Raw genomic sequence first — 26,760 nt, forward strand, 5'->3', positions numbered from 1 at the left:
ATGACCCTAGTGTGTGTGAGTGACTCGCAGTAGTACTCAGGAAGTGCACCACCCCCTGTAACCCTGCCAAAAAGATAATTGCTAAATGGGGTGCTCCCTCAGGCCCCTCTCTGTTCTTCTGCGTGGGCCTCCATGCACCTCCTCCCCCACCCCCCGCAGGCACCAGTCACCTATGCTAGTAAGGACCTTAATGCTTTTTTGTCACTTTTCTGCACAGAAGCCACTTTTTGGGGCCCCATTTTTACTGTAGAGCAAACTACTATGGCAAGGTTGCATCTTCCTAATTAATTTAAATTCTATAATTTTGAGAAATTCATCCTATTTTTAGGCCTCCTTAGAGCGATTTTGTTTCTGGCTGCCTGATTAAGTGCAAGTGTACAGCAATGACGAATTCACAGAGGCATTAATTTATAATCTGAGAATTCCTCAGTGCATTTGGAAGGAATATACATTTTATAAGAGGATTACTCTTATATTAATCTGATCACTCCTGGCATACATCTGCATATTGATGTTATTTTTTTTCAGTGGAATTTGCTCTCAATGCTCTGCACACATTGTTACACTTTTTAAGAACACTAATCCTGAATTTTCCCCTGCTATGCAAGCAGACATTCTTTGGGGTTTTTTTCGGGGGGGGGGGGGGGGGGGAAGAGGTTTAAAAAATAAACCCGCTTTTAAAGTCCAAACATTTTCATCATCATGGAATAAATGGTTTGCAAACAAATTTTTCAGCTAAATGCCAAGCCAATCACCACAGACTGAACAATTAAACCATATAATTCATGAACCGGTCGATATTTGTATTACAAAGAAATCAGCAATCCTGGGTTCTAAGTGCCGGACACTTTGAATGCCTATCACTTCTGAGGCTGAAGGAAATGAAGGAAAGGATGCTTAGTTTTTATTTTTAACTACTCTTTTTAAATAGAACAATCATTCTGGATTGTTTGTTTGCTATCCTGATATATAATCTGACTCCTTTATTGCCCCAGAGAAGTGACTCCCTGTTTGCAAGAGCAAATCAGAGCACTTCTACCTGTCTGCATTCACAATCACTTAGAAATTCAAGTAGTCAGACCAGCATCTGTACTTGAATGGCTGGTACAAATTGCACCACCAAAATGGAGGTGGCCCATTAGGGACTGTGCTCTAAAGTGTGCTTACAAGAATATACCTAATCTTTTGTAATGCTCCAACTGCTGCTCTATTAAACCATTAAAACATCCACTTAAGACCTTAAGAAACAAGTTTTGGTCCAGGGCTAAGCCACAGAGGCTTGCATCTGCTATCCAATTCCAACTTTGTTATCCCAATTTGATTAAGGCCTGGTCTACACTTGACATTCACGTGAACACAGCTATGTAGCTCAGGGTCTGAAAATTCAACACCCCATAGCAATGTAGCCAAGCTATGCTGCATGCTGCTAGGATCCCAGGATCAGCTGGGGACTCCCCAGATGATCCTGGGCTCCCCACAGCATTTCCCAGGGAGCCTGGAGTCAGCTAGGGAATCCCTCGCTGACTCTGGGCTCCCTGCCGCTATCCCTTTGAACGTGCAGATGAGTGGTTCAAAGGGACAGCCACCGCACAGCTGATCCGGAGATCAGCTGTGTGGTGGCTGTCCCTTTAACCCATGCATCCATGCTATTCAAAGGGGCAGCTGCCATATCCATAAAATGAGTATCTTTAGAAAAAGCGCCCTATTTTCGAAAGAACCACGTCTAGACTGCAGTTTCAATTTTGAAATAGTGCTTTTTCGAAAGAGCGCCATTATATGATTATGCAAATGAATCACGGGATTTTTAAATCCCGGCTTCATTTGCACTTTCTAAGTGCTTCATTTACATCCCTTTGCCAATAGAGGGATGTAGTCTAGACACACCCCTAGTGTGGCTCACTGTCCTCTGTAGTAACACTTAGACCACTTACAGCAAGAGATAAGAACAAGGGAGCTCTACAGTCTAAACTGAGAGCCAACTGGCTTCATAGTATAGGAGCCTCTACAGCTTGAGCTAAACTCCAAAGGTCCCGGGTTCAAATCTGCCTGGTGGTGTTACACAAATAGTAGCCAGGCTTGGGATAGGATGGAAGGATGCACTAACAGATCTAATGCCTATTATAAAGGGCATGTACCATGGTTTACTGTTCCCCATTCAATTTTTATATTAAATGGTACTGGGCCTATTTTAAGGGAAGCAGTATTTTGCCCCAAATTTTGAATTGACCTGTGTCCTGCTACAGGCAAATATGGTTTCATTGTCCCAAATGCCTTTGAGTCTGGAATGTCCATATGGGATTTTAATATTTTTTGTCAGTAGGAATATACGAGAGATTAGCTGAAAATTAAAGTATTTAGTTCTGGGCATAAACCAAAGTATAATAGATAACTGGCGACCACTCTACTGTACAGGGCAAGTCTGTTTCTTATTTGTTTATATACTTTAAAGTCAAGTGATCCGGCATGATTTCAGTTAGCTGGATGTCCACTTACTATGGGTGTGTGGCCAAGTTTCCCACAGTCTCAAAGTTTGTTTACAGCCCTCAGTCCTGTCTCTTAGGGTATGTCTACACTACCACCCTAGTTCGAACTAGGGTGGTAATGTAGTCAACCGGAGTTGCAAATGAAGCCTGGGATTTGAATTTCCTGGGCTTCATTTGCATGTTGCCGGGCGCCGCCATTTTTAAATGTCCACTAGTTCGGACTCCGTGCCCCACGGCTAGCCGCGCACGAACTAGATAGTTCAGACTAGGCTTCCTATTCCGAACTACCATTACTCGAGGTGTTACCTTAGTGTTCTGTTCTATTATTTAGCTCTAATTGACCACTAAATGTCCCAGTAAGTAGTGGGATTGTTGATAATGCTGCTACACAACAGTTATCTCCTGTGGTCCGGCAAATTCTCTGGTTTAGCACCAGTCAGGTCCTAACCATGCCAGATTAGAGAGATTCAACCTGTAGTTGCTTTATGCAGGGCAGAGTTGGGTGAATGCTCTACCAAAGCACAATGCCTCCATGTTAATTATCAGGTGCAATTTCAGAGTATGACTTTACATTGGCTTCCAAACTTAAGTTTGGAGGAACAGCTTAAGTCTAAAATGTCAAAATTTTCAAGACTTTCACGTGTCTAACGTCTGCATTCTTGAGGGTTTCAGGAACTAGGTTGAGTCAGGATTTAGAATTGAAGCTACCTGTAAATAATCCGGTATAAATGCAATGAATGTGTCTCCCAGGCCCTCAGATTTAAAGTCGTTTGAAGTACAGGCAGTCCCCGACTTACGCGGATCCGACTTATGTCGGATCCACACTTACGAACGGGGCTTTTCTCGCCCCGGAGCTCACGGGCGGCGGGTCGCCACCCGTGTCCCCCGGGGCGAGAAAAGCTTCTCCCGGTCTCCCTGGTCTGCTGGGGGGGTCCAGCAAAGCCGCTGGACCCCCCCAGCAGACCAGGGGGACAGGAGCAAAGCCGCCTAGGCGGCGGGGGTCCCGCTGCCTGGGCGGCTTTGCTCCCGGGCAAACGAGCAAAGCCGCCCAGTGGCAGCAGCTGAATCTGGAGTCAGTTCCGACTTACATACAAATTCAACTTAAGAACAAACCTATAGTCCCTATCTTGTACGTAACCCGGGGACTGCCTGTACTGAATACTAAGCTAACGAGGGGACTTCACAGCTCTGTTTCAAACACAGCGGGCTCATTACGAGGGAAGGCCTGGAGGCATTGAGACACACAACCATATGCCATCAGGTCCACCCAAACTTGAAGACTTGCTATTTTGTTATCTAAGAAGTATATAAAACTTTCCCCAATCTTGACTAGAATCCTTGTAACTCACTAGTTCAATAATTAGTACATTGGTTACATAGCAATAATGTTTCAGTTATACAGACCATTACTTTTATTTGCCTGGTTACTGGCAAAAAACAAAGACTTAATGTGAAATTAATTTTCTTTATAGCCTAAGTGAGACAATTTATTGTTAACTTTTTAAATTTCATGTTTGTTTTATAGGGTGTTTTAAAAGTTAAGGAGAAGGGTAAAAACTGTGTTTATCTTCTGTACTGTGAAGATTTACAACTTTGTATTTATCCTAGTGTTCTGGTTAATTACTAAGACACTATCTTAACATTTGATTTGCATTTGCAATTCCATACTGCCTTTATTGTCATTAAAAGCTGGAGTCTTTCAAAAAAGCAATTGCTGCATGCTGTCCTGAGCACAAAAGATTTTTCAGAGTCCCAATGAAAGCTCCACCACCACCACTGAAGTTCTAATTGTGCTCTTAATGGATTTTCCCCTCTATCATAGATATCTGTTTACATTTTGAACTGTACAGTCCGGATGGTAAGCAACAGACAAAACACCAACTACCTTCTCTTGGCTTCTTCATATCGGAGGCGTAATCTGACCTTCTCAGCCAGCTGATTATTAGTGCTTGTAATAAACTAGGAAAAAAAAAACAAAACCGGAGAATTCATAAATAGCTATTATGCCTTGTGACATTCTACACTGAAATGTTAGTGCTGGTTACTTGTCAATTAAATTTAATTCATAGAGTCAAGCGATTATTAGACTGAAAATTGTTTCCTTTGATATTTTTACGATTATGTGCTTTGGGTATTTAAAAACGGATACAAGATGCAATAATTAACTTGCTCTCCACTTACAGAGCACAGCAGAAACTAATTCACATTTATGATTGGGGCCCAGATTTTCTTGCCCTTCCATTTAAAACCACAACCGGGGACATTTTGTGAGGTAATTTTTACTGTCTCCCTCTTGTGAAATGTTACAATATGTCTTATGTTGGCCTGTGTTATTTAGACTGAAAAATATGCAAGGCAAGGAACAGAAAGCTAGCAAGGGCTAGTCACTCTAGTGAGGACTGGCCGGATTGGTCACCATGATACCTTGTTGCACCTGTGCAGAGCCTCAGTGACACTCACTTGATTGCACTGAGCTGATCACCAGACCAAGGTCTAATGTTTGAGAGGCACCATGGAAAGGAATGGTGTCAAAAGACACTACCCATTTTTTAATTTTAATACTAAACTATACTTCAGCAACTTGCCATTCAATTTTACTAAGATGTAGTAAGAAGCCATCCTTTTTGTGCATGAAAGTCAAGAAGTGTCCATTAGACGGTTCTACATATCTTTGAAAGTTAAGGATATTAACCAACAGATATTGGTAGAATTCACCCCAGAAGGAATAATTAATTTTAAAGCCCTGAGGATTTAATTCTCATTTACAATAATAGAATTCAAAGATAAACTGCAGTCTGGTGGAGGTCCAACACCAGCGTTATGTCCCACTTAAGTGTCTTCTACGTTTTTACGGGCACATGAGCCTGCAATCCTCTTCTTTACAGGGTTGCATTGTAACACATTGTAACAAAAAGTAGATTTAAAAAAAATGGTAACATTACTTATTTACAATTCAAATTCTCAGCTAGTAGAAATTAACTTCATGAAATGACCCAGCTCTGATGGTTTGTGATCTTCCTCAATGCTAAATCCTTAGGTAGCCTTTAAAAACGTCAGTGTGTCACAGTGCTTGTCTTAACCTGCAAGGATTAACAGAATATTCCGTGTCTCAAGGAAGAAATATTTAGGGGATGCCTACAGCAGAACACCCCACCTGGCGCTTGCTGGAATGGCGCACCAGGATGCACCACCTTACTGTCAGTTGTGGCTCTAACTCCTGAGTTGCGTGATATTCTCATGAAGCTGATGTGCTGAGGCTGAATAACAAAAGAGTGATTAGAATGGGGGGCAGGGCCAGACTGAGGGTCTTCCACCTCCCAGGTAGGTGTCCTAATCCCTGAATTACAGAGCCACTCCCACACTCAGGCCCAATGATAACTGGAGAGAGAGGAAAGGAAGGATGGAAGAGAGAGAATATCTCTGTAGTTCAGGGATTAGGGTACCCACCTTGGAGTTAAGAGATGCCTATTCAAATAATCTTTCCTCTGCTGTCAGAAAAGGGGGGATTGAATCCAGGCAAGTGCTCTGACTAGGCTTAAAGTTATAAGACTTCAAGGCCCCATGATTGCTACCTTCTCCTCCATTTGGAATGGAGTTGCCATTAGAGTTACGTGAACAGGTCAAATGAAACTTCAGCGATACCACTCTGATGTTGAAACTCTGAAGGGCCATCAGTTAATAGTTCTGTGCCCTACATTGAAGATTTGCAATATAGCAACACTGATCTCCAGTGCAGAGGAACATTTTTGTATGTATTTGTGTGACACGTTACTCACATTTCCTGAAACGTCCGTTTGGGAGCTAACATCCAGATACTGTGCAGGTAAAGAAAGGCTGGAGTTTTCCAAGGATGCACTGCTGGCCCAGAGGTCTGACTGTGATCCTCTGTCAATCACAAAGCCATCCTTTAACCTGGCTAAGCTCTAAAACAAGAATTCAGAAAGTCATCTCTTCTCTTGCCAGAAAAATATCACTAGCTGCACAACATCATTACATTGCATGATCTATTTAAGCTTGAGTAAAAATCACAGTGACCCTCCTTTGATAAATAGTTTCTCATTAGGAATGTGTCTCAGAGCAAGCTTTTCAAGGGATCTCTTTGATGTTCTTGCCTTCATTTTAGAGATCAGGAGATGATAAAGTGATTTAATTGAAGCCAATATCATATCATACCCTCTTTGAGTTTGTGATCAGTTGATAAAACTGAAAAGATGACAGCTCCACTACAAAGGTCACACTTGGTCATATTAACTCCTGAACGAATAATTATTTTCCTTGAAATAAAAGATTTAGTTTGCCCTAGATATTGTGAACATTTCTGGTTACAATAGATCAGCTTTGCAAGAGTGTTTCATAGCCATTTTCTAGTTCTTTTCATCAATAGCTCATCATTTACAATTATTTCAATACCTGAATGAGATCTTGTTTTTCCTTCTCTCCTGAAGTGATCGCTTTCTTGATAGCCTTCATTTCACTTAATATGGCTTGTGCCTCATCAAGTTTGTATCCACCTTGAGTATCAGACATTTTCATGTCAATTCTGCATTAAAATGAAAGAGACTTAAAACACTCCAGATTTGCCTGAAATAATGTAGGCATATGACTCTGTAGTTCAAGCTTATTGAAGACATTTTCAATGGTCACATTTCAAATGCTAAAACACATGCAACTTTCTAAGTCTACTTCCAAACATGTAAACACTCTTAAATATGGGCTTTCCTCACCCAAAAGAAGGGGAGAACAGAGTTAGTGAGTGATCATGTTTTTTCCCCCTCTTCTGAATAAGTTACTTCATGATATGCAGTTACATTAACCTTGAGAATTCCACTACTCTGAAACTAACTAAGAGAAGCTACTTTAATGCCATCCCTTTGTTTTTTGACACACCCACAATGAGAAACAAGTGCAGTGAAATAAAATTCCTACTATTGCCAACATTATATGTTGGATCAAATACCAGTGGAATTACTCCAAATGGATACACACATAAGAGCAGAATTTGGACCATGGATCCTTTTACTTGTCTTCCTTCATGTGGTAGGAATTGTCAACAGAACAAATATCATGAACACATCTATCCTAGCTCTGTGATATCTTACAGCTTGACCCTGCAAACACAACTATTCACAATGGTCACCATACTACATTGTCCCATTCACAAGATAATAAGCACTTTCAGAGTCAGAGGGCCCTAAAGTCACGTTCCAGGAAGAACCTGGCCCTGCTGAATAGTTCAGGTCTGGTCTTTTCAGATTTCTTGATAAGAACCCCCTCAAAACTGAAGAACATCACAAGATCTCCACATAGAGAATGGCAAAATCAGACTAAATTTATATTCAAAATAGTGCAAGGGAGACACTTTTGTCATGAATTTTAGAGACTATGCCCTTAGTTAGTGTTCAGAAACTGGGCATGAAGCTTTTTTCTGTATCTGTTATTTTCTGTATTACTTATGGTACAGCAATAGACTATAAACAGTGGATTTTATAACATACATCATGAAAACATGTAAGTAAACTTGTGTAATCCAAAGACTGGTATTCCTGAAGAATGCCAATTAAATGTGAAAATTGCAACCTAAAGTGTCAGCTCAGTGCACTAAAGTTAGACACATTTTAACAGCAAAGTATGTTAAACTACTGTCACCTCAGGGTGAGAACAAAACTAAAAACATACAGAACCCCCTCCACAGTAGTTTCTTCTCAATTCTAGTAACAGAGCTTCTCTGTACTTCCAAGTACTTTTAAGCAGGACCACTGCAGATGGGGGTAAGGGAGGAGTAAGAGAAAGTATTTAGCTAGAAGTATGGCTGATGTTACTGCCTCAAACAGCAATAGGCAGAGATCTGCAGCCTTCTGGGAGGCTGTGGGGGCAGCTGCACTGATCTGCCACACAGTGAATTATGCTTGATGCATTTGTGCAAAAGCTGCGCCTCTATTTTAAAATAGATTAGGATGGAAGTAGCACTTAGGCATTAATGGATACAAATAATATTGTACACAGAGATAGATCTCCAACCCACATCTGGTATACACTCTTCCTCTATGCTTAAGACAGGGGTAGGGAACCTTTTTTGGGTTGGGGGGCCATTGACCCACTGAAGAAATCAGTTAGGGGCCACACACAAGTGAGAAGCAGGGGGACTGGAGCACTAGCACAGGCTCACCAGTGCTGGAGGGGGGCCCTGAGCCTTGGGGGCTGGAATAAGGCAAACCGGGGGCCAAATCCAGCCCCTGGGCCTTAGGTTACCCACCCTGGCCAAAAGTAACAATTACAGACTCCACAACTCATCAAAAGTTATTATCCATCCATTTTAGACTTACTGATGATACAGGGTGTGAATTTCAGCAGGGCATCATCATGGTTTCTGCTGGTCCGGGCACTTTCGGCATGCTAGCACCCATGTGCAGCCACAGAAGGTGGGATTTGCATACACAGATTTCATCACCCAAACACATAGGTAGACTCTACCACTTGCACTAGGTGAGGTTAGTGCAACAAAGCACATGCAGGTATAAGCCAAGAGGGCTGATCTACACGATCACAAACTAATTTATGCAACTTCAGTTACATGACTGACACACAACTGAGCTGGCTACACTGTGCTGTGTCCACAGGAGAGCATCTCCTGCAGACTTCTCTTATGCTTCTTGGGGAGATGGGCGAGTGCTCTCTCCCATTGATTTGATGGATCTTCACCAGGCCTGCTAAATCGATACTCGCTGCATCAATTGCAGCAGTGTCAATCTACCAGCAAGTGAAGACATACCCAGAGAGTTATACCCAGAGGTCTCTGACATCTGCAAACAAATCCATGCAACAGAAATTCCTTTTCTTCTTCCTCCTTAGTGGTACCCTCGCACTGATTTTTCTCATGGTACTGTGCTCTCTTGACAACCTTACAGTGTGACAAACGTAGAAGCCTTTGTATACATCACCAGAAAATAGAAATCAAACTCCACTAAGGTAATATATTCCTTTCTTCAACGTGTCACTGTTTAATGACAAGTGAAGTGAATCACTGCACATTTTCCCCACTTCCACATGAAGATCTTCCTCAGTACACAGGATAATTTCATTTCCTCCTTGAATTCATCAAGAGAGGAGAAAGACTGGCAGTCTTGGATATAAAGAGCAACTGACAAAAGCTGTGGAAAAGTCATTTTGGTCTATATTTGTGCAGCCCCTAGCACAACAGGGCTGTGGTTCATCAGCAGGGGTTCTAGGATGTATGGTAATACACATAAATACCCCTCAGGGATGTGACATATCTGAAACTAACGGATTAGATGCTAAGCAACTGGTTTATAAACTCCCAAGGAAAAGCTTCCTACACATTTGCATGGAAACCAGATTCTACATGTTTTGCATATTAAACAGGGCACAGACATCATACTGAAGTGATGCATTCTCTTCAACAGAAGTAGGCTAAATAACTCGACAGCTGGTCTCTCCTTCCTCCCAAGGGAATTCTACTGTGAGGAGCTGGCACATCCATGGATTTTTAAGTGGTAAAAGTGAACCACCTACACTGTATGCCTCATTACTAAGGAAACACCAACTGTTATTCCTACAGTGGTATCAGGGTCCTTGTCTTTTCTACAGCTTTTCCCCAATGCTCCTTAAAACAATGACCCCTTGAATCAAGACCATGGGCCCTACCCTGGCATCAGTGTTAAACAATACTAGATGCAGTGGGCAGCACTGTACATTAAATGATGACAATGTGGCTTCATGACATTGTTGGAAGAGCTCTTTGGAACTAAGCTGTTAACTGCCCATATTTACTACAATAGCACCTGTGTGCTATGTGTGATGCTTTTCTGTCAGGCATGTGCCCAGCTGCTAGCACCCCAGGAGCACACAAAAGCAAAGAAAAGGCTTGCATTATTCAAGCAGCTAAAGAACCAGGGAGTGGTGGTTGGAAGGGAAAATAAAACTGACAGTGCATTAAACTTACTTCTTTAGTGTCTGGAAGCCATGTTCTTTGTACTGCAGTTCCTGCCTCATATGAGCTACCTCTCTCTTCAATTTATTAACCTGTAGTAATTGGAAAAGTAAAGTGTTACATTTTCAGACTGATACATCCATTAATATTAGAAGTACAATATTAGCCACACCATCAGAACATTCTTAATCAGCAGAGGCATATCAGGCTGAATCACCTAAAAAAACCCATTTAGCACAATCAACAGCCAAAACTACTACAGGCAGTCCCCGACTTACGCGGATCCGACTTATGTCAGATCCGCACTTACGAACGGGGCTTTCTCGCCCCGGAGGTCGAGGTGGCGGATTGCTACCTGCGAGCTCCGGGGCGAGAAAGCCCCGTTCGTAAGCTGCTCCCGGTGCCCCTGGTCTGCTGGAGACCGTCTCCAGCAGACCAGGGGCACCGGGACTGAAGCCGCAGCAGCGGCGGGTTCCCGCGCTTCTGAGGCTTTGCTCTGGCAAAGCCTCAGAAGTGCGGGAACCCGCCGCTGCTGCCGCTTTGCTCCCAGTGCCTGTGGTCTGCTGGGGACAGTCCCCAGCAGACCACAGGCACCGGGACTGAAGCCGCAGCCGCGGCGGGGTCCCCCGCCTCTGAGACTTTGCCAGAGCAAAGCCTCAGAGGCGCGGCACCCCGCTGCCACTGCGGCTCTGCTCCCCGTGTCCCTGGTCTGCTGGGGGGGGGGGGGGGCGCAGCTAGTGTGCCCCCCCCCCCCCAGCAGACCAGGCTTTTGTTGTGGACCCTGGGGCAGAGCAGCTGGGGTGCTGCCGATTGGTCCTGCAGCGCCGCTCTGGGCACTACTGGACCAACCCGGCAGCACCCCAGCTGCTCTGCCCCAGGTCCTGATTCAGCTGCTGCTGGTCAGTTTCAGCAGTGGCTGAATCAGGACGCCTGTGGCAGAGCAGCTGGGGTGCTGCTGGGTTGGTCCAGTAGCGCCGAGGAGCGAGGAGCGGTGCTACTGGAGCAACCCAGCAGCACCCCAGCTGCTCTGCCCCAGGCGTCCCCAAGTCAGCCGCTGCTGAAACTGACCAGCGCTGACTACAGGAAGCCCGAGGCAGAGTTGCTCTGCCCCAGGCTTCCTGGAATCAGCTGCTGATCAGTTTCAGCAGCAGCTGACTTGGGGACACTTGGGGTTCTTAAGTTGAATCTGTATGTAAGTCAGAACTGGCGGTCAGTTTCAGCAGCGGCTGAATCTGGACGCCAGTTCCGACTTACATACAGATTCAACTTAAGAACAAACCTACAGTCCCTATCTTGTACGTAACCCGGGGACTGCCTGTACTTCATTTGGACAGTGTTATAACATCACCCCTTACTGCAGAGAGATTCTTCCACTCCCTAGAAGTTTAAGTGGCATCAAGTTAGGAGCAAGAGATATGAAATTCTTAGCTCTTAAAAAGGCAAGTTGACACAAAGATTAAAAGGTGACATATGGAAAGCAATGAACGTCATTTTTATTCAATAATGTTTAATGTCTTGACAGACTCTTTAAAATGGTTAAAACAGACTGTGCTTAATTGCAATGATAAAAGCCACTTAGGGTGTGTCTAGACTACATGCCTCCTTCGACGGAGGCATGTAGATTAGCCAGATCGGAAGAGGGAAATGAAGCCGCGATTAAAATAATCGCGGCTTCATTTAAATTTAAATGGCTGCCCCGATCTGCCGATCAGCTGTTTGTCGGCAGATCGGGGGAGTCTGGACGCGATGCCCCGACAAAGAAGCCTTTCTTCATCGACACAGGTAAGCCTGGTTTCACGAGGCTTACCTGTGTCGATGAAGAAAGGCTTCTTTGTCGGGGCATCGCGTCCAGACTCCCCCGATCTGCCGACAAACAGCTGATCGGCAGATCGGGGCAGCCATTTAAATTTAAATGAAGCCGCGATTATTTTAATCGCGGCTTCATTTCCCTCTTCCGATCTGGCTAATCTACATGCCTCCGTCGAAGGAGGCATGTAGTCTAGACACACCCTTACTGAGTTGTCCCAATTAAGAGATTTCATTGTACAACTAACAAAGCAGGAAGAGAATACAAATTGTGACTACATGGACCCAGTAGTTTTCTCGGTCATGCTTCTCCTCAGAAGCCTGACTCACCTACTTTACTTCTGGTCATTTTTGTTTCCAGTCTAAAATCTCCAGAAGAGAGGATCACATCCTAACAGTCTGCACAAAAGAGCTGCAACATTCCTAAGCATTTGCAGTACACAGTCGCCATCTAGTTAAATACCTCATACTATCTATAGCAACTTATGCTCTATTAGCTTTCAGGCAAGCTCTGAGCCTTCAAGAAAAATGATTACAGCTGAACTTTGGGACAGTGGTTTCAGAAAGGCAGAAGCATTAGCTTCCTCAACTGCCTAGGAATCCCCCTCAATATTTATCATGAGGTTCTGAAGCTTCTTAAAGATTACTGGTGGAAAGCAAAGGTCCGTTTGCACTACTTACCCTGGATTTTGTAGTAGCAATTTCAGCTTTAAGGATCTCCGGGTCATATTTAGAACTAGATGATGAGCCAGAGTGCACTGGAAGGAAGAGCATATGTTGAATTAAGAATTTTATTGTATGGTAGCATGAGCTTTACAACACACCACCCAAACCTGAAAGGAGGAATCCAACATTGTACGTACAACCTGAAGATTAAATATTGATTCGCTGAGCACTAACGCTCTTTCCTGAGAAGACCAATTTATTTGTCTTCATCTTTGCTTCCCTTCATGCTCCAGCTCTCTCCGCATATCCCAAGTAAAACAAGACCGTCTCAGCTCTCCCCCACCTCAACCTCCTCTTCTTCCCCATGTTGCTTCTGCACCTCTTCTTGAATGTGACAGCATCCAGTAGCATGGTCAAATAATCACACTAGGATGCATACTGGAGAAGGCTGGAAATGAAAAACCTGCTTCATCTGTAAGTAATGGCCTGGCACCAGTCCCCAGCAATCAAGATCGCTCCTTTCTATGTAGCACAGTGCCCAAACACTAGGTCTATGCCCAGTTGCTTGTTCTCCAGATCCATTAACAACAGCAAAACACCCACACCACACCCCAGAGGCAGGAGGCGGTCGGGGGAAAGCATGTAGGATTTCAATTTTAAAATAGGTTTTTCTTGTAAACAAATCCATCAAATACCCAACATAAGAAAACTGAAGAATGAAATTCAGCCTTCTGGAAGGCCTGAGGAGGTGACAGACCATAGGATGTGCCACTGTGGATTAGACCAATGTTCCATCAAGTGCAGCCTCTTGTGTTCATCAGTGGACAAAGCCCTTATGCTTCAGAAGGCACAGCACTGCACAACTGGGAGCTATTTTAAGGGGTGGCTAGGGACAAGGAAAATGTTTTCTGATCTGTGCAATTATCCAGTTATGCCCTGCAGCATAGAGCTGTAGTTTGGCTTTCAGAGACACTGGCAGGATGCTATCAGAACCCTTCAGCATGATCATACCCTTTATCATTCAGAGTCCTAAGTAATATACAGCAGAAGTGAATGGGATTCAGAGACAGGTAAAAGCTTCAGGAAGAGACTGGAGTGGTTTACTTAAGAGATGAGACACGGGACATGATGGCATACACAGTGGAATGGTGGCATATGGGACGGCTGACAGAACTGATGGAACTCTGGGCAAGGTGTGTGTTGGGGAGCCTGGTTCCATGCCCCCAAGGAGGGACAGGGCTGGGGGCCAGCCTCCCCCTGCCAGTCTTTCAGCACCACCTGGAGCATGTTGCCGCCCAGGGCTCTTACAGAAATGTAAAGGCCTGGGTTCTGGCTGCCACCACTGCCAGGAACCCCAAGCCCTTTTATTTTACTGGGCCCTTGGACAGCTGCACTCTTCCCTCTTCCTCCCTCCCTCCCCTCAGTGGGCCTGGGGCCATAGCAAAGTTAGGCTATGTTTACGCTGGGAAGGTTTGGTGACAAAAGTGCTGTTGACATGCAAAAGTTGCCAAAAGTGAAAACCGGTCAAACCAGGTTTTTTTGCCTCCCATTGTTGACATTCTGTGGCCACATTACTAGCTCCCTGTCACCAGAGAGAGGAAAGCAATGCGAGTAAGGACCCCACAGTGCAGTGTTGTGGGAAGGCAGAGCTGATTTCTGCACTTCTTGGAATCCCCTCGTAGCTCTGTGAGCTCTCTGTACTGAGTAATGTCAAAAAAGCACAGAAGTCTCTCCAGCTCTCCCACTGCAGCAGCAGTCTGCCTGCTGCTGTGTTCCTAGTACAGGGAAGAAGAGAAGCATTCCAATGATTTTGCTCTTTCTTTGTTCCCCAAACAGAGCAGCTCTAGCTGTGAGATACTTCCCAGAGCTTTGAAAGGGAGGAGTCCATGCCTGCAGGGAAGCAGAGATCACACAACACATGAGCAGAGCCATCAGGGCAGGCATTGTGGGATACTGGTGGAAACCAGTTCTTTAAACAAAGAAAACAGCAGATTCCACACTGGCTCTGTCAACAATAAAGGGAGGGGAAAAGACAAAAGTCTTTTGTAGGGATGGAATTTTTTTGTCGCCAAAACTGATATTTTTCCCCTGCAAAAGTCACATTGCTGTGTAAACAGTCTCACTGTTTTGTTGCCAAAAGGCAGGTTATAGTGACAAAACATGCCAGTTTAGACAAGGCCTTAGATTGGGCAGTTCGATTCAGCCTCTTAGTGGAGAAGAACATTTCAATGAAACTGAAAGGCAGCAAAATTTAAAATGCTTGATTGCCTTTTAATACAGTTGATATATCTGTGAAATAAAAAATGAACCTTTGAATTTGAATGACATTTGGCTAATCCCCATAACAACAGTTGTTTCAAGGCCAGTGTTTCAGAAGCAATCCTCGCTTTCGCTTGCCTTGAAACACCACCTGGAGAATCTTCAGGGGTGTAGAACAGAAAGAGCCAGTTCTACTCTACTGCTCATCCAGCCCCATTGTAAGTAATATGTGTGGGCACAGCTGCCTGGTCACTGAAGACAATTACACAGCACCCAGGGAATTGCCATGAATGTGAGTACCAAACCACTCCTTGACAGCCCCAGCTTTCAGAGGAACAGAGAGGTGACAGCCAGGCACGTCTGCCCATGTTACTTAACTTTCCCACCACACGCTGGCAGAGATAGCTGGGAATCTAGCATTAATTACATTTAATTAATTTACATTTTGCTGATCCCCACCCATACTGATAAATTGCACTCCTGAGACACTGGTGACTCTTCTCTTCAGCAGTGACTGAGTAGACCATAATGTAGTGCGATTTCATATAAAGTGATTGCAATACTTATACAAAATAAATGCTAAAAACAGGAAATAATTTTGAAGATAGATAAACCAGTGAGAAGAGGCAAGACACTGCCCTTAATGTAAGAAGTGTCTCCTATCAGGAGCAGGCTGCAAAGAGTTAACTTTACCCCAAAACAAGTTTCACAACCAGAGTTTTATTACAAATGGTTTCCCTGCTTGTATCACAATACTGTTTCCCACTTGCTAGAGAGTTTAATACTTACGACTGATCTGAGAGCCTACTTTGTGCTCCCAAACGTCATGTAGCTGCCTATATTCCTGCTGGGCCAGTTCAAGTCTCTGCTGTTTCACCTGGTAGATCTCTTTCTGAGCAGCGATTGCCTCTTGGGCCAGTACCAGATAGTCCTTCAGCATATGTTCTTGCTCCCGTCGCCATTGCACACGAGGGTCCTCTATCTGTGTGGTTTCTTAGCAGATATAAAAATCCTTACTCAAAAGATGGACAGGATAATATCACTCAACACAAAAGAGAGACACCCACAGAACAAGTGTGCTTAGCATGGGTCACTTCACCTCCCCGCACTATGCCAGTATTTAGAATGTAACTCTCTACTCATTGATGTCTATTAATTGTCCAACAATCTGTTGATCTGAAATGAAATTGGTTGTGTTAAATTACAGTACAAAAATGACACATGGTAAAATAGTAAGTGCTAGTTTCAGCAATAAATTCTAGTTATCATAAAAGTTATCATGGAACTCTTTCTAGTCGGAACATTTTTTTAAAGAAACATCAAAAAAAATATTGAGGGCTTCAGACTTTTCCCAGCTGTGGGATGGTTGTTTTTTATTTATTTTTTGGGGGGGAGGGGTGCATCATCTGTTCTGAATATGTAATTTATAAATGCCACTTCACAAACTAAGAATTTTAAGGAAAACATTATTACAGATGCAACACTAGCCATGTGACTTCTCTATAGTCACAGAAAAAAAGAGAGCAAATTAAAATGTTTGGCAATGAAGGACTAAATCTGTAGGGGGAGGGGATCAAAATTGAGAATATAATTCTCCCATATATATTAAGTCATTTAATGTGTTGTTCCTACAACAATGGGGAAAAAACTCCTATTGCTCTAGCCTACATCTATACCATGGCACTGTAGCAGTCTTGACATACTACAGGTTGCATCTCCAAATACCGGTACTCTCTGATCTGGCAACATCCGTGGTCTGGCAGGACCACATATGCTCCTGGACCAGAGTGGCCTGGAACCTAATAGAAGGAGGGCCAGCAAGGCTGGAGGAGCCCCACAGCAGTGCTGGGACAAGGGAATGGAGAACACCGGCAGCTCGCAGCAGCAGAGCTAGGGCCTGGTGAATCCCAAGCATCCGTGGCAGCATGGGGCCAGCAGCTGTAGAAGCCTGGGTTCCCATGGCAGTGAGGGGTCAAGGGCTGGAGAAGCCCATTTTCCTACAGTAGCACAGGCCAGGGTCAGCAGGGTTGGCAGGTGTCTGGTATTGACACGGACACTCCAGTATCTTCGCCTCCTGTTCAGTAAAAAAAAAAAAAAAAAAATTCAAGAAGTACCAGACACTTGAAACATCCGGTATTTTCTGGTTTTTTTTCTCCTGCCAGGAAGCAAAAATACCGGACACCTGGTAACCCTAAGACACACTCGGCAACCGAGCCCAGCCCCCGTCTCCTCCCCCAGGTCCCTGTCTTCCCTCTTCAGGCCCCCAACCCTGGACCACACCCCCCCCCCACTTACCTGGGAGGGGGAGGGGCTCGATCAAAAAAACAAGATGGCCTCCGGCAAAAAGACCTGAAGCAAGGGGAAGCAATGCCTTCCCTGGGTCTTAGTGCTCAATCTCTCCCCTCTCACACTTAAAGGGGCCATGCTGTTTTAATGCTATTTTATTTTATTTTTTGCTTAACTTCCGGGGTCCTCTTTTTTTTTTTTTTTTTTGGCGCAACAACTTTGGTCTTCCCCCTTTATTTTGGGGGTTTTTTGGGGGAGGAGGAGAAAGGGAGTTGGTATTTTTGGTTAAACCATTAGGCAACCCTAAGGGCTGGAGAATCCTGGCCGTTAAAGGCAGCCCAGGGCTGGCAGCAGCAGAGTGGGGGAAATGGGGCCAGAGGCAGGGGACACCTCCCCTGGTCAGGCAAATTCTGTCTAACCTGTATAAGCATGACCTAATTATGTTGTATTATTAGTGCTTTGAGACAGGAGTAAACTTCTATTTTCCACATTTAAAGGTTGTACAGCATTATCATTCTACTGATTTTAAGGGCAAAGGAGAACTGTAATAAGGAAAATCATTTTTACAAAATGGAACTGTTGTTATCCTGGACAGTTTAATGGACACTGTAACCCCATTACTCCAATACAATGAGTTAATTCATAGCCTTCTGGGTGTCGATGAAGAAAAGTGCACAGTATACATAAGTTGCCATTCTTAATACAACTTATATTTTAACTTCTATTATTCTATTTTGGTGGTGTGAGCAAGTGTTTGAAAAATACCTCATTTTTATTCTCAGCCCTACTATACGTGCTGGTTTGAAGCCTTAAAACAGAAGCTCCCATTGTTCACTGACTTTAAATGCTCTAGGATGCCTGAACTTATCACGCTTCAATGAGGATGTCTAGTTACCACATATTGAATAATTAATAAAAAACGGCTTGGTGGAAATCATCTGTGGGATACTAGTCTGCATATTTTAAGAGTTTCTTTAAATATTCAGTGGAAACTGCCACAGCTGATGCTCAGAAGAGGTTTCCAGTCAACCAAAGGATTATCTTCATAGTTGGAAGATACCGGATCAAGAGAATCACATACATTTTGATGAAAACCCTAGATATAACTCTAAATACTTACAGCAGTACAACTAAGGCATCAACACTGTTGGCTACACTACAGGGGGGGACACAATTACACAGGGAAAAGCCCCCTGCCCATTCCCTCAGGAATGTGTTTTTAAACAAGTGCCTGATCTGCACATGTCGCTAGAGATGTGCAGCACACACACGGCAGTTTAAAGGAGCAAATGTTGTAACGTGGTAACTGGCACAGCTTCAACATAGAAGTTACAAAAACAATACAAAGCAAAACCCCAAGAGATGCAGCAATCTAGTTTAGATACAGCCTTTTCCCACCAAAGTTGAATATTGCTTTAATTAATAGGGTTGCCAGATGGTCTCCCAAAAAATACCAGACACCCAGTATTTTTTGGTCGAACAACAAGAACAACAAAAAGCGGCAATCACAACCCCGTCTCCCAGCTGGGACTCCCAGCCACTCCCCCCGCCCCAGCTAAGTTTTTGAAGCACCCAGAGCAGCAAGTGCGGCCCTGCCTACCAGCTGGGACTCCCCACCTGGTAGCGCTCTGGGCGCTTTAGAAGCCTTGTGGGGGTGGGGGGAGAGGCTGGGACTCCCAGCCACTCCCCCAGCCAGACTTCTGAAGCACCCAGAGCTGCGATCACAACCCCACCTCCCAGCTGGGACTCCTAGGCTGGGAGAAGGGGGTAGCCACTCCTCCCACCCTCGCCAGGCTTCTGCGCAATCACAGGCTCCTAGCGCCGATCATGGCTCCGCCCTCCAGCTGTTCCCCCCACCCATGCCAGGCTTCCATCCGGTGCACAGCTGGAAAAATCAGAGAATACCATTTGGATAATTTGAAGAAAAGAGACCAAAGTGTTGCCACTCTGTAGGGACTATTTCATATTGCACTGTAGGGGAAGGAATTTTCAATGTGGCAACAGGTTTAAAATATTTCAGTCTAATTAGAAGCAATATACCCAGAGACTGAGCTAAATTAAATCTAACGCCAGCAACCAGTCAGATGAAATGAGCTAAAAACATCTCTAACTTTTACTCTCTGAGATAAAGTAAACATAATTAAATTGAATTATGTACCCAGAATATTATATATCCACAGGACATTATTAATGAACTTCCCTGATTAATACTTCTCAGACTGCAATGAAACTTTTCAGAGGTTCGTTTGAGATAAGAAACCAAAAGTCTCTTGCCAAGTGATGCCAACACAGTGAAACTTTATTCCTCAAACATGAAACCATATCATGATTCACGTACAACAAGCTCTGAATCAAACTATAGACTCAAGCAAAGAAAGCAAATTACAGAATAACTTGTGTTTGTATGAGCTCTTCATCTGACAATCTCATGGCAACACCTTATAACAGCTGGGATGCTATGAGGCCTTTGCCTGATTTTTATTGATCATGATTCCAGAAGTGATAACTGGAGCTCAATTAGTGCTGCAACTGGAGGAATGTAGCTTAATGCTTTGATTACTAGTTGTGATGAGTTAAATTGTTTTTCAAGCAATAGAGAACAAATTGTGGTCTTCCTATGCAGTTGCATAGTTGATCTTCTGTATTAGTTTCCTGCCAAGTGTCGCTTACCTGGATGAGTCACATTTGCCCTTACTGTATCTTATGTCAGGCAGGCCTGCCAATGGGGGAGAAGGGGTAAAGGGAGTGGAAGTTTGAGGTGTAAGGGGGTGCAGGCTCTGGGAGGGAGGTTGGGTGCAAGAGGGGGCTCCAGGTGGAGGCAGGGAATTGGAATACAGGGAGGGGGGTTGAGGTATGCGGGAGGAGCTGCTGGCTACAGGAAGAGGCTGTGGACTGGGACAGAAGGTGCACAGGGGTGCAAGCTCTTGTTCGGGAGATTAGCAGCAGGCCTGAATTAATTCTGGGGGCCTAGTGGCTATTAGATTTTATGGAACCCCCTAGGCTCTGGGATGGGGCCAAAAAATGAAGGGTTGAGTGTGCGGGAAGGGGCTGGGGGTTGAGGCAGGAGGAGGTGAGGGCTCTGACAGAGTGTGGGCTCAGGACTGGCGATGAGACATTTGAGGTTCAGGAGGGAGAGGGCTCCATGCTGGGCCCAAGGGGTTTGGAATGTGGGAAAGGGCTCATGGCAGAAGGTTGGAGTAAGGGGACCAGGGTTTGGGAAGGCGTTAGGGTGCTGATGGGAGCTCAGGGTTGGGCTGTGGGGTCAGTGAGGGAGTAAGGGTGTGGAAGGGGGCTCAGGGCTGGGGATTGGGATGCTGAGGGGGCTCAGGGCTTGGGCAGAGGATTGGTATTGATAAAGTTTCAAGACAGCTCTAGTTTTCATTAAAGAAGAGGTCACCAACATATCTGCAGTATTCTTTAAACTGTCTGGTGCCCCAGTATCTGGGCCTTTTAGAGTAACAGTGATCACTCAGGCCTCAATCCTTCAATGAAATTTGCATGAGCAGAGCGGCACTGAATTCAACAAGGGTGTGCCAATGTGAATCAAATGCAGTATCAGCAGCCTAATGCAACTCCGGAAAAGTCTAGTCTACTCAAGATTTACGAAGCAAACAGAAAAGTATTTCCAACAAACTTCAGTGAATGCTTCCTCTGCATGGAATAAAAATAGCCACTTTATTATTTGTCCCCTTCAAACCAGATGATTAATAGCTGCCTGATCACACTATAAGACAGGCTACTGTATATAAGCCATACCTGGTTACAGTGAATGAGTCAGCAAGAACTAACAGGCTGTTTTAAAATTTTTCTAAAGACCATGTTAATTAGGGAGAATGAACAGTCAGTGGGAACATTTTTGTAGGAGTTTTCCATGCATGAAGAGTTGCCACGATGAGTTCTTCTGCTAACAGTCAATGAAATAGCCGGCTAAAGCTGGTTTGTATTCCTTCTAGAATCCTGCTGGGAAGCTTAACAGAGTGACGTTCCTTCCAGTTTAATGGTAGAATTGCCTTCAATACCTCTGCCTCTAATATCCCTGTCCAAAATATTTCTCTGAGCATCTGCTAGCAACAGTCTGAATGAATCAAAGCAAGTTAGTCTATTCCACAAAGCAAGGCCTACTTTTCTCTATCTATGCCAGAGCAGGCCTCTCTGTTGTATCATGCAAGCAAGGTACTAACAAACTTCAACAGGACTTTATTTTCCAAAAGTGAAACCTCTTCAAAAAGTGCTGCATCACTCAGTAGCTCTCAGTGCCGCCCCAGTAATCTTCTCTCCCCTCCTTCCTGTTTCCTGTGCTTCCAGACTCCCAACAGCCAATGCTCTCAGTTCTAATAATACCAAGGAGTATTACATCTAAAACACTGCATTCCCTCCTGTCTTAAGAAGTGCTCTCAATTATAAAATAAACATTGTTGTTCTAACCACAGCAACAATTATGGGTCAAGCCACTATTCTGTTGGCAAAAATGTTACACTGAAAACACTCTAAATACTACACAGACATAACATAGTCTCTAGTCCAAACAGGTGGCCATCTGGGTCTGCCAGACCATCTCTCTCAAACCCCGTTTCTCGTGCAATGTCTTATGATGGTACTACGGTGAAGTCATCCAACACAGACTGGGTGTTGGCATCATCCCCTCTTGGTGCATAGGCAGGTGCAAGATAAGAAACGTTCCATACACGCCCATCAGAAAGTCGATAGGTACAAGGTCCCATCTTCTCAATGATTTTAAGAGGAGATGTGAATTTATGGTCCCCTTTGCGTAGAATTCCAGGTTTTCTTACTCTAATGAAAGAGCCACACTCAACCTTCGGTTCCTTAGCACCCCACCATTTGTCTGTGAAAGCCTTAAACTTTTCTTGGTTCAGTTCAACTGTTTTTCCTCACATCATCCTCTTTTGGTGTATCAGGTCTTTACTTTAACAATCCAGCAAAGTTCAGTTTAGTGTTCATCTGTTTTCCATGCAGTAACTCTGCGGGTCATCTTTGAGTTGTGGTATGTCGTGTAGCCCTGTATGCTTGCAAGAAATCAGTAATGAAGGTCAACCATCATCGCCCTTCCAGTTTAGCTGTTTGCAAACTCTCTTTCAAGCTTCTGTTAAACCTTTCGATTTCCCCAGTGGCTTGAGGGCAATACAGGGATGATCTTCTATGTAAAATGTTCCTCTCTGCTAGAAACATTTCAAATTCCAGAGAAGTAAATTGACTACCATTATCCAAAACCAGTTCTTTGGGGTTACCTTCCCTGCTAACAACTGTAGAGAGGAACTTAATTACCATAGCAGAAGAGATTTGTGATGTAAACGCTACTTCAGGCCATTTACTGAAATAGTCTATTACAGTGATGGCATAACGACAGTCAATTGAAGCAGTATCAAAGGGTCCTACGATGTCAATCACACCTTTTTCCCCCATGCAGAATCAGGAAAAGGAACAGGCTGTAATGGCGGGGTACATGTCACTGATGTCTTATGCATTTGGCAAGTGACACAGGATTTTATGATTGCTTCAGTTTGGGAGTCCATCCCTGGCCACCAATACAGATCCCGTAGTCGTTGTTTGGTCCTGATAATTCCTTGATGAGTATTAAGTGCCAGGTGTATGAGTTTTGACTGTAATTCTTCTGGCACAAGTAGCCGGTGTGTACCTCGCTTAGCCCCTCAGCTAATCTTCTCTCCCCTCCTTCCTGTGCTTCCAGACTCCCAACAGCCAATGGTCTCAGTTCTAATAATTACAAGCAGTTTTACATCTAAAACACCACACTCTCACAACTTCATTGTACTGCGACCCCCTTCTGACAACAAATATTGCTGTATGGCCACAGGAAGGGGGACGAAAACCTGAGCCCCACCACCATAGGCAGAGGGAGGGGAAGGCATAGCTCTGTAGTTGGGGGCAAAAGGGAACAAAGGCAGGAGAAAGGGCAAAGCCAAAGTTTGATGGCTTCAGCTTCAGCCCCAGGCCCCAGCCCCAGCCCTGGTAGCCCCATGAAAATGGGTTTGTGACCCACTTTGTGATCCCAACCCACAGTCTGAGAACTGCTGTGCTATAGTAAAGTGATTTCATTTCTTAATGGCCAAACCTATTCTTTTTCAGGCAGAATCCCACTGAGTCAAGCTGGTCCCTTGGCTTCATTGGGAACTTATGACTAAGTACAAACACAGAATGCAGGTCAACCCTTCTCTATAGGCAACCCCATAGAAGCAGGTTCCCAGGAATCACGCCAAGGCTCCCCTAGTGGAGGTCCTTTGTAAATCCATCTGGGCAGGTTTCCCTATCACCAGTAGAGGTTCTGGGTCTCACTTAGCTCCTGGCACAGCCTCAGGTACCCATGGGAATCTGGGCCATTCACGTCTCGGTAGTGCCTTTGGCCCCCCGCATCCTGGTAACAAGGAACCCTGGAAAGGAAAGCCCCAGACTATTTTGTAGTAAGTCTCCGTAGGACTGAAATAAGGAACAGAATATGTCCTTCTGCAGGCCAGCATTCTCTACCCTCCTCCTATGCACTTGTCCTGCTGGCCTTACTGGTCTCCTTCCCTCTGAACCCAGCAATCAGCAGTGTTTGGAATACAGGTCTGGGGGTGGGGGAAGTTACAGAGATATTTTCTCCCACATGAGTGAGTTCCAAGCACAGAGGATTTGTTAGTTTGTGTATATGGGCAGCAGAGGGAGCAATCCTGGCTCAATAAAATGGAGCAAGGACTTGAGCAGGGATGGGGAACGCCGGCTTGGATGCCAGGCTGGATGCTAACTACAGCTTGCTTTGATCCAATCCACAAGAGTTGGGACCTCCTCCTCTTCCCTTGCAGAGGGATGAGATGGCTCCAGACACGCAGGGTTAGTTGGGGCAACTACTGTATTATTTTTGGCAACAATAAAAAATAACTTATATTTGTTTTATTTTTAAATACACAACAATGTTATCACACACTATTTACTTGCAATTTGTTTCAAGGTTACCTCTCATGAAAGGCAGCAGTCTTCCAAATTAGCATATTTGTGTATGTGAGAACATGTATTTTTTTCCTGTGAAAATGGATAAAACAGCAACACTTTCAAGTCAGGTCACTGCAGCTACATGGCCCATCTAGAATTAACCATATAGTTTGCCCAAAAAAACTAATCACAGGTTTCTCAGCCATATTTTCAGGCAAGTTAAAAATTTGGGCCTCCCGACAAAAAACAAGAAACAAAAACAAAACAACACAACAGTTGAGCAGTGTCTCAGCTGCTTACCTACATCCCAAATAATACTCTTTTCTTTTGAAGGACACGAGAAATTAAATTGCCAGAAAATGTTGTTTTCAAATTCTTTGTTGAAGTACTAGGGAGCAAAAACACTTTCCTCTCCACCCTCCTACCTCCAGTGTACAAGCTTCAGTGTAGTTCTATTTGGGGCTCAATGTGTTTGGCTGTTGGAGCTTATTTCTAATATGCATCGATAATATGTGCAGAACGAATCAAGCAATAAGTGAGCTACATACAATAATGTATTGCAGAACATATATCACTTACTGGTGTTGTGGTCAATGTAATAAACTCCAACTTGAGCATCATAAGCCTCTTCCCATCCTAACGGCAATTCATCACTAATGCAGTCAGCAAAGGTTAATGGTTTAGTATACCTGCAATGCAAAACAAAATTGATCTAACACACTAAATTCCCAGCTAAATACTTTATAAATATATTAACCTTTATTGAAAAGAGTCAATAGGAAAATTATGGGAGCCTACATTTTAAAGGTTTCATTTTTTAAGTGATTCTCCATACATTGTTCTATTTTAACAGCAAGATGAATTCACGTTCTGACAAAATTCCCAGGCTTAGTCTGGTTCAGCCAGTATTCTCCTGTTGAATGAGTACTAAGAACTTTGCCAGAAACAATTCTGCTCCCAAACTGAAAGACTGAAAACTCTTTGCGGACACACCATGCATTAAAAAAAATTGTAGACAAATAAGAACAAGATGAAAAATGTGATTTACAAATGTGACTATTTAAAGCTGCATAATCAATAGTAAGGAGGCGAGGAATGTGGGACCATTTGCTAGATGACGCCAGTCACCACATGACAATACATTCTGTTTTCTGAATGACATTCAAATAGCTTAGTTTTACAAAAATGGGTAACCTGCCAATTGAAACATAGAGTTCTTTTTATTCTTTTAAGGTGACAAATCTGAGATACTGACCAAGCTTGAGATGTCAATAGAGGCTATGGAACAACAGTAAGTCACCAGGAGCAGATGGTATTCACTCAAGAGTTCTGCAGAAACTCAAATATGAAACTGAAAAATTACTAAGCGTGGCATGCGTCCTATTGCTTAAATTTAGCCTCTGTATCAAATGACTGGAGAATAGCTTATATAACATCATTTTTAAAGGGTCTTGAAATGATACTGGCAATTACAGTACAGATATATACAACAACCGCACAATATTTTGGGAAAGGGTCAACATGGCTTTTGTAAAGGAAAATCATGCCTCACCAATCTATTATACTTCTTTGAGGGTATCAGCAAGCATATGAACAAAGATGATCCAGTGGAGATAATGTACTTGGACTTTTAGAAAGTCTTTGACAAGGTCCCATACCAAATGCTCTTAAGCAATGTAAAGAGTCATGGGATAAGAGAAAGTTGTCTCATGGATCAGTAACTGGTTAAAAGACAGGAAACAAAGGATAGGAATAAATGGTCAGTTTTCACAAAGGAAAGACATAGATCACAGGGTACCCCAGGGATATGTACTGGGATCAGTGCTGTTTAACATATTCATAAGTGATCTAGAAAACACGTTGAACAAAATATGCAGCTGATATAGAAGTATTCAAAATAGTTAAGTCCAAGAAGACTGTAAAGCGTTACGAAGGGGACTTATTAAATTGGATGACTGGGCAACAAAATAGCAGATGAAATTCATTGTTGATAAACACAAAGTAATACATATCTGCTCAATTTGCAGCAGCAGTAAAAACAATTAACATTGTTAGAAACAACCAGGAAAGAGACAGGCAATGAGAGAAACAATATAAATTCTTAGGACACCCACACCTTGAATACTGCATGCAGTTCTGGTCACCCCTCTTTAAAACGATACATTAGAACTGGGAAAAGTAGAGAGAAGGGCAACAAAAATGATGAGGGTGTGAAACAGGTTCTATGTGAGGAAAGATTAAAAAGACTTGGATTGTTCAGTTTAGAGAACAATTAAGGAAGGATATGACAGAGCTCTATAAAATTATGAATAGTATGGAGAAAGTGAACAGAAAAGTGTTATTTACCCATTCACATAACATAGGAACCAG

General features: G+C 43.7%; 1 protein-coding gene across 4 annotated transcripts in view; it reads right to left on the reverse strand.

Moving 5' to 3' along the window:
- The window catches only part of WWC1 (WW and C2 domain containing 1), a 141,516-nt gene that overhangs the window by 46,330 nt on the left and 68,426 nt on the right, over positions 1-26,760 (reverse strand). For all 4 annotated transcript variants that reach the window (XM_075900176.1, XM_075900177.1, XM_075900178.1 and 1 more), the window contains exons 2-8: positions 24,970-25,079; positions 15,952-16,155; positions 12,919-12,995; positions 10,444-10,523; positions 6,894-7,023; positions 6,260-6,406; positions 4,369-4,442 (exon numbers count right to left, since the gene is read on the reverse strand). In XM_075900176.1, coding sequence (XP_075756291.1) covers positions 4,369-4,442; positions 6,260-6,406; positions 6,894-7,023; positions 10,444-10,523; positions 12,919-12,995; positions 15,952-16,155; positions 24,970-25,079 — 822 coding nt within the window. The remainder of the gene's footprint in view (positions 1-4,368; positions 4,443-6,259; positions 6,407-6,893; positions 7,024-10,443; positions 10,524-12,918; positions 12,996-15,951; positions 16,156-24,969; positions 25,080-26,760) is intronic.

The sequence above is a fragment of the Pelodiscus sinensis genome, chromosome 17 (genome assembly GCF_049634645.1).
Source record: "Pelodiscus sinensis isolate JC-2024 chromosome 17, ASM4963464v1, whole genome shotgun sequence".
Classification (NCBI taxonomy): Eukaryota; Metazoa; Chordata; order Testudines; family Trionychidae; genus Pelodiscus; species Pelodiscus sinensis.